The 8,781-nt window shown below is 39.0% G+C and overlaps 2 protein-coding genes across 2 annotated transcripts; both read right to left on the bottom strand.

The window, feature by feature from the left end:
- Window positions 1–3,579: 3,579 nt before the first annotated feature.
- Window positions 3,580–5,423, bottom strand: LOC148193917 (uncharacterized). Its single transcript, XM_088097043.1, has 3 exons — window positions 5,310–5,423; window positions 4,810–5,125; window positions 3,580–3,650 (listed from the first exon to the last, which is right to left on the bottom strand). Exons 1-3 carry the CDS (start codon window positions 5,421–5,423, stop codon window positions 3,580–3,582), a joined length of 501 nt encoding a protein of 166 aa, XP_087953169.1.
- A 2,081-nt stretch (window positions 5,424–7,504) lies between these two features.
- On the bottom strand, window positions 7,505–8,311 carry LOC124838053 (uncharacterized). The gene has a single exon (XM_047313558.2). It carries the CDS (start codon window positions 8,309–8,311, stop codon window positions 7,505–7,507), a length of 807 nt encoding a protein of 268 aa, XP_047169514.2.
- Between the last annotated feature and the right edge of the window lie 470 nt (window positions 8,312–8,781).

The raw sequence follows: 8,781 nt of genomic DNA, 5'->3' as shown, positions 1-8,781 counted from the left end.
ATTCAAGCCTAGTGTTCGAATATGCAACTACTCGGTAAATCTGAGTCCAGTGTCTGAATATGCAACTAATTTGTAAATCCGAGCCCAGTGTCTGAATATGTAACTACTTAGTAAATTTGAGAATGGGCATCAAAATATGTGACTATTGGATAAATCTGAACATGAGTATCCAACAACAAATCAACTTAGAAAATATTCCAAGTACTACAAATGTTTGATTATGGACTTACAAGTGTCAGATTAAGGACTTACTCGGGAAAATCTGAGTATAAGTGTCTGAGTATAATTTGACTATAAGCTAAAAGCGACATACAATTTGTCTAAGATATAAAAGTAGCATATAACATCGAATACAAAGAGCTAAAAACAACATATAAACTTGTTCATTAATTTGGTCCACCAACAAAAGTTATTAACTTACGAATTTAGAGTGCTTACGTAAATACCCAACCCAAAATATAATATTGTTGATCCTAAAATGGTTTAATAAGTATGAGATTCAAGTGTGAGATTTGTATGAAATATTGACATCCCTAAAATCGAGAAAATAAGAACTGAGTTCATTTATTATATTAGTTAATTTATTGTTATATATTGAGTTTATCTTATTCATTGTTATACTAAAAGGTTCACATAAATATATAAATACATGATAAGTCAGAAAATACACAAGTCGAACCATATATAAAAGATTATGTATATTATAAAAGAAGAGGTTTCAAAGAAGCAACAATGCCTGACCAGTCTGAGTTGACACATATGATGAGGGAGTTAGAAGAGCTCAAAGGACAAATGAAGATGATAGTACAACTAAAGAAAACTATGGTATCCTCTAGGGAAATAAAGTGCACCAAACTCCTCCCTCAAGTCCGCACAAAAATAAATGGACAAGAAGGTAAAAAAGAAGAGGGAATTCGATCCCCTCCCAATTCTACCATCCCGCCTCTTTCCACAATTGATTGCATCCAAACTAATCACTCTCATGCCTCCTAAACCGGCGAATCCTCAGGCTCTAGGACCAGATGTAAGATGTGTATAAAATTAAAGGTAGGAGTTAAAAAAGGTTGCACTCAGAGGTTGTTCTTATCAAAAGCATGCATGTAGATTATTAGACATAGGTCCTCGTGTAATTGTGGTTTTACATTTAAATTTATTTCATATTATTTTTTCTTTATTTTTTATTCAGGTCATCTAGATGTCTCATGAGTGAGTGTTGCATGAAATATGTTTTTTATTTAGTTATAAAGTGATAGTTGTTATAGTATTTTACTTACAAATGTCATATTATACTTTGTGACAAAAAAATATATTTTTGAAAAATGTCGTATGCATAAAATAATAATATAATATATAAATTAAATATCATAATTTACATGAATTTTTGTAACAGATATTTATTTTTTACTTTCATATTCACACAATATTATTAGTTGACTAGAACATCAAATTTATTGTAAGTAAATCAAAGTTTACACCTACTTCGATAAGATTAATTTATCTTGGATCTACACAACAAAATTTCCATAAAAAGAATGAAAATCGAACCAATTATATACAAATATAAACTAATTCTACATTTGTTTTAGTATTATTAGTAGAAACATATTTCTATAAACGTCTTTTTTTATCCACTTATGCATGTTTGCATCCGCTATTTTTTCAAATAATAACAAATAAAAAGATAATTAAAATTAAAAATTATAATATCATTAAAATAAATATTATTATAAAAATAATTGTAAAATAAACATTTTTTTCATCATTCATAATTTTATAATTACAGTTTATTTAAAGATAACAACTATTTATTATAGATAATTTTCTAATAAAAATATTGATAAAATAGAAAAAATAAAAATTAATAATAAATTATTTATACTAAAGAGCAATTGAAAAATAATTGTATACTTATTTTTGTTATGAGAAAAACCTATTATTATAACAATTATTAAAACAAAAATATTATTGAACTATAAAATAACTTTTATAATAAGATAATTATAAACAAAATTATAATTTTATTATAATAATTAATTTATTTTGTGAATATATTTTTTGTGTGATTACTTATTTAAATTTAAACAAAAATAATTAATTGAAGAAAATTATATATACCATTTAAAAAAAAATCTTTATTAATAGTAAGTATAAAACTATAAATAGTTTTTATACAAAAGAAATTATAAAAGTGAATAATTTTTATAATTTTGTTACTTGTAATTCTTTTATTGCGTATATAATATTTTTATTATAAAAAATTATTTCAATTTAAACAAATATAATATTTTAAGAAGAAAATACAAAAATAGTATATATCAAAAGTGTTACATCCTAAAATATACGTCTTGCATATATAATAAAGACGTCATTGACTCATAATAATAGAAAGCAGTTGGAAACATATAACAAAGTATATGGAATTACAGTCATCCTTAAAATGCTATGAAGCTAAACTTGAGATATAAGAGTCTTCCAAAATACCATAAGCTCTACAGATAATAGTTTGGCATAGTGCATAATTTAAAGTACGAATATTCTAATGAAATTAAGATTCAGCGTTCTCTTCCTCCGAGGCTTGCTCTAGGGGCACCTCCTCGACATCTGCTCCCATCCAAGTGGATGATCATCGCAAGAAGAAACATACGCAAACACCACGAACACAAACAAGCAAGGGTGAGCTAATTATATAAAAAGCATACAATATAACAAGACGTGCATGCAAGAGCTAAATTTAATCAATCAAGATAAACACACATCCTAACATGTTATGTTCTAGACTTGACTCGTCTGGACTTTAGAATGATAGTTGAGCTATGGCGGGTCTTGCGCTCGTGGTGGCTTATGAAACTTGGGCAACCTCACCCTACCACACTCACGAGGTTAGCCTGTTCCGGGCCTTGAGGCATACTGGAAGCCTCCAAGACTAAGACCTCCTGCTACTCCTCACCACATGGTCCAATCCTCTCTACATGAGAAGAAAGACCATTGGAGTTTCAGGATGACCCCCAAGACTGAGCTCCTACTCTCATTCTAAGCACTAAGAATCTCACCAAGAGATCCTACACAGATGGAACTTGGTTTACCACTTGTATCATCTTACCACCACTTATAACCATACGCTTTTTGCTACCATCCACATACTTGTTTGAACATCACAATACAGTACTATCGATGCAAGGAAATACTTCACCAATCAACCGAAGAGCACATCAATCAAACACAACATAAGATGTAATTAAAGAACCAGACCCAACACTTGTCGCACAGCACACCACCCTCGCATGGCGAGACTGGCACTATTCGCATAGCGCACCCACCTAGGTCGCCTTGCGAATTAAGTCTGAATAAGCATCAGACTTTGGGTCTCTCGCATTGCACACCCAGGTCGATATGCGAGAGTCTAGATAGAGACCAACCCCCTTACAACTCTCGCCATGCGCTCCACTCACTTTTCGAATTAAATGGGCAGTGGTCCTAGACCAGCACCAGTCGCATAGCGATAGGACTCGCCAGGCGAGTCCACAAACAGAGAGCAACACCCTCTGGTAATTCGCACAGTGCACCAGCTCCCACAGCGAATTAGCCCGACAGTGAGCACCCCCTACAGGGTCTCGCTATGCGAGACAGCTCGCATAGCGACTCTGCATCATCTGCAGAACACGAATTCTGCAGAATCACACATTCACACCAGCCCTTAACATTTCCAGGCCTCTTGGCCAACTTCTAAAACTTCTGATGATTAATATAAACCTAATTACACCTATCTAATTGGTTTTACTCATTCCTACAGTGATTATTAAGTGATTAAGACCCGAACTTCTTCTTAGAACACTAGTTTCCTTAACTTAGAGACTCAATTCTAATTCTACTATATGTAGCCTATTCTAAACCAGTTTTATGATCCCAACAAGTCACAATTGACTTGCCTAAAATGTCCCAACATCCCAGCTATGCCCAAAACCCCTACTTCCCAAAATCACTACCTCACTTCCTCTCCATTGACCCAAAACCCTTAGAGAATGCTAATTATTCTATCCCTTCACTGTTACAGCATGTCTCTCAGCCCAAACACTTCAACATAGACATTTCAGAAATTAAATACATCCCAAAACAGTTTACATACATAAAAATCCAATTTCACAGTCATTCAACCCACCACAGGCAACTAAGTCTTTCCGACTCAAAACATAATATCAATAGCACAACAATACAAGACTCAACATACAGTTCATGCAACCAAATTAAAGAAAACATATCCTAGCTCCCCTTACCTTAAAGTTGAGCAGTACAATCCACTAAAATGCCCTAACAGTGCCCTTAACAGCAGGAACCCGAACAATGCCCTACAACCACTTAAATGGTGATGGAAACAACTCTTAAAGCTAGAATAAGCAGAGAACCAAAGAGGGAATACCACTAGTTGCATGCAACCAGTAAAGTTGCATGCCCTAGGTCCAAGAAGAATGGAGAAACTGACTTACCCGTCCAAAGCGGAAACTAATCGGATGGATGGGAAGCTCTCAACTCCGTGAGCGAAAGAACACCACCTAGTTGAAAATCCAATGGTTCAAATGTGTGTAAGGGTAGAGAGAAGGCAGAGCAAGAAGGAGAAGGAGGTAACTGAGTTTAGAGAGAGAGAGATTGGCTACTGAAATCATAGTTGGGGAAAATGAGACCCTTTTCTAAGGTCATTGTGCCTTTAGCCCTTTGGGCCAGGCTGCCCCAACATAGGGCCCATTAGCCTTACATTTTTAGGCTGTTACATTCTCCCACACATCAAAAATTTTCGGCCTCGAAAATTAGACTTACTAGTGAATAGTTGAGGATAAGACTCCAGCATCTCTTCTTCTAACTCCCAGGTAGAGTCACCCGTCCTACTATCCCAGGTGACTTTGACAAGGTTGATGGTTTTGCCTCTAAGCTGCTTGTTCTGGCTCCCCTCAATTCTAACTGGCTCCACCTCCATAGATAGATCTTCTCGAACACTAACGTCTTCAGCTTGTAGTACATGAGACAGATTAGGCACATACTTCCTAAGTTGTGAGACGTGAAAGACTAAATGAAGATTAGCCAGCCGTGGTGGCATGACTATCTCATAAGCCACTAGTCCGATGCGCCGCAAAATCTGATAAGGGCCAAGATACCTAGGAGATAGTTTCTAGCACGAATGGCCTTCCCACACCAATAATAGGGGTCACTCGAAGGAACACATGGTCCCCAACTGTAAACTCTAGTGGTCTACGCCTCTTATCAGCATATGATTTCTGCCTACACTAAGATGCTCTCATCCTCTCCTGTATGAGCTTCACCTTCTCCGTAGTTTGTTGCACAAGCTCTAGCCCAGTCAACACTGTCTCGCCATCCTGAAACCAACACAACGGTGTTCTGCAGCGTCTTCCATATAATGCTTCGAACGGTGCCATACCTATACTCGCATGGTAACTATTGTTGTAGGTGAACTCCACCAACGACAACACCTCATCCCAAGTGCCCAAGTGATCCAAGACACGTCCTCAGCAAGTCCTCTAGTGACTGGATCGTTCTCTCTGACTGACCATCTGTCTAGGGATGGTAAGCTGAGCTCATCTGCAATCTGCTGCCCATCTCACTCTGAAGTGTCTGCCAGAATCTAGAAGTGAAGCGCGGATCTCTATCGGATATGATGCTAGAAGGAACGCCTTGTAGTCTCACGATCTCATTAATATAAAGTTATGCCAACTTCGCCATAGACATCCTCAAATTGATTGCCAAGAAATGAGCACTCGTGGTCAACGTCTATAATCACCCAAATAGCATCATGACCTCTAACGGTGCGTGGTAAATGGGTAACAAAGTCCATGGTTATGCTGTCTCACTTCCATTCCGGGATCTCTAACTGCTGCAATAAACCTCCTGGTCTCTGATGCTCAACTTTAGCCTTTTGGCACGTTAGACAAGAAGCAACAAACTAAGCTACATCTCTCTTCATACCCGACCACCAAAAGGACTTCTTTAGGTCCTGGTACATCTTAGTCATGCCTGGATGCATGCTAAAACGACTCTGGTGTCCTTCCTCAAGTATCAACCTCTTTAGTTCTCCATCATTAGGAACACACGTCCTACCGTTGAGCCGTAAGAGTCCGTCCGTCCCTATGTTGAAGTACTTTCCTTGTTAGGTACCAATCAAGGCTACTGTCTTCTAAAGCTCGAGGTCTAATAACTGCCATTCTTTAACACGCTCCAATAATCTACTAGACACCACCAATCTACTGCATCTGATGCTATCAGGCTTTAATCCAACCTGTAACTTCAAATCTCTAAACCCCTCCACTAACTCCAACTCTCTAATCATTAATGAAGACATGTGCACTGTCTTTCTGCTCAACGCATCAGCTACCACATTAGGTTTCCCAGGATGGTACAATAGGTCAAAATCATAATCCTTAAGGAACTTCATCCATCTCCTTTGCCTCATATTCAACTCTTTCTGATCAAAGAGGTATTTCAAACTCTTATGATCACTACAAACTTGAAATTGGGCACCATACACGTAGTGGCTCCATATCTTCAATGCAAAAACCACAGCGGCCAACTCCAAGTCATGAGTGGGGTAATTCTTCTCATGTACCTTGAGTTGTCTCGAGGCATAAGCAACCACTCGCTTTTCCTGCATCAATACACACCCCAGCCCCTGATAAGAAGCATCACAGAAAACCTCAAAAGGTTTACTTGTGTTCGGAATAACCAATACTGGAGCACTAGTCAACCTTTGCTTTAGCTCTTGAAAGCTAACTTCACACTTGTCAGTCCAAGCAAAAGGCTGATCCTTCCTAGTCAGCTAGGATAATGACGCTACAATCCTAGCAAAGTTCTCAATAAAGCGGCGATAGTAGCCCGCCAAACCCACAAAGCTCCTGACTTCAGTCACTGTCTTTGGCTTCTCTCACTGAAGTACAACTTGTACCTTAGCTGGATCCACAACAACTCCACCAGCTGAAAGTACATGCCCTAGAAAATGAACTTCCTTCATCCAGAACTCGCACTTAGACAGCTTCACATAGAGCTTCCTTTCTCTCAGTATTCCAAGCACTGTCCTTAGGTGATCTTCGTGCTCTTCCCGAGTCTTAGAGTAAACTAGTATGTCATCTATGAAGACAACCACAAATTTATCTAAGAACGGTCTGAAGATCCTGTTCATGTAATCCATGAAGATGGTTGGAGCATTAGTCACACCAAAAGGCATAACTACGTACTCGTAGTGGCCATATCTAGATCGGAAAGCCGTCTTCTGCACATCATCGGCTTTCACTAAAATCTGATGGTAACCCGACCTCAAATCAATCTTGGAAAACATCGTAGCTCCGTGCAGTTGATCCATCAGATCATCGATCCTTGGCAATGGATACTTGTTCTTAATTGTCAACTTATTAAGTTGCCTGTAGTCCACACAAAGTCTAGAACTGTCATCTTTCTTCTTCACTAGAAGAACTGGTGCACCCCATGGGGAAACACTGGGTCGAATAAACTATTTCTCTAGCAGTTCTTCTATATGTTTCTTCAGCTCTGCTAATTCTGCCGGAGACATTTGATACGGAGCTATAGACACTGGCCCTACCCCTGACACCAGATCAATAGAGAACTCTACCTCTCGCAGAGGAGGTAGACCCGAAACTTCCTCAGGGAATACATCTAAGAAGTCATTCACAACCAGAAGATCTACACTCTGGTTCCAATGCGTTAAAGGGTTTAATTCTTGGGCCCCTTCCATGTGAAACAGGATTAAGAAACAACTATAACCCTCAAAGATGTCTTGTCTCAACAACCCGAGTGACAACAACATGTCTTCATCTTCATCGAGAAATATTAGCTTCTTACCACCACAATCTAAGAAAATACGATTGGCTGCTAACCAATCCATTCCCAGAATTACATCTAGCCCTTGCAGAGGTAAGCAAATAAGGTTCACTCTGAACCTGCACCCCTCTACTTCAATAGCACATCTGGAGCACACATTATATGTCCTGACTAATCCTGCTGCTGGTGTAGATACCACCAGATCGCACTGAAGCTCTTTGACTACCAAACCCAACCTCTCCATACAAGACTCCGACACAAATGAATGTGTCACCCCCGAATGAAATAAAGCCACACAAGAAGCTCCAAACAATAAGCAACTGCTAACAATAAGGTTACCTGCACTAGCTGCCTCAGCTTCGGTCAATGCATATACTCTCCCTATTGCTTGTGGCCGATTTCCGCTCCTCTGAACAACTCTCCCAAGCTTGTGGTGTCTGTGGGCCTGCCCTCCTGGTCGTAGGACAGTCCCTGGCATAATGACCGTCCCGCCTGCAAATGTTGCACCTCTTAAAACCCACCAGCTGAGGGCAAACAGCCTGAAGGTGTGGTCCTCCACACACAAAGCACCTCACGGGACTAACAAAATTGGGTTGCCCCGAGGATTGAGAGAAAGAATCCTTGGACCCAGAAACAGTAGGTCTAGAGAAAGGGGTCTTCGTAGAACTGGAGCCACCTCGTGACACTGCCGGTCCTCCAGCTCTTAGTGGTTGGATCTGCTGATTCTAAGGCCCCTCAGATTCCTTCTTAGTCTTCTCCATGTCACGAGCCATCTCCACCAGAGCAGGAAACTCTCTGATGCGTAACCCGTTCACAAGCAGCTTGATATCACCTCTCAAGCCATTCTCAAACTTCCTGCTTTGCCACTCTTCATCTACCGCCGTAGTGTTGAAGCGAAGCAAATGTTTGAAGCGATCAACATACTCTGATACAGTTTTGTTGCCCTAT

Source organism: Vigna umbellata, chromosome 8 (genome assembly GCF_029865625.1).
Source record: "Vigna umbellata cultivar VRB3 chromosome 8, Vumbellata_1.0, whole genome shotgun sequence".
In the NCBI taxonomy this organism is placed as follows: domain Eukaryota; kingdom Viridiplantae; phylum Streptophyta; class Magnoliopsida; order Fabales; family Fabaceae; genus Vigna; species Vigna umbellata.
Note: the sequence above shows the minus strand (reverse complement) of the source record. Positions and strands in the feature narration are given on the sequence as shown.

Coding starts and splice junctions, on each gene's coding strand:
- LOC124838053 (XM_047313558.2), bottom strand. CDS start 8,311: ATGCCAGGGACTGTCCTACGACCAGGAGGGCAGGCCCACAGACACCAC.
- LOC148193917 (XM_088097043.1), bottom strand. CDS start 5,423: ATGGCACCGTTCGAAGCATTATATGGAAGACGCTGCAGAACACCGTTG. Junction 5,126..5,309: donor TGCAACAAACTACGGAGAAG/GTGAAGCTCATA, acceptor GGCCCTTATCAG/ATTTTGCGGCGCATCGGACT. Junction 3,651..4,809: donor TTATCCTCAACTATTCACTA/GTAAGTCTAATT, acceptor CGTGTTCTGCAG/ATGATGCAGAGTCGCTATGC.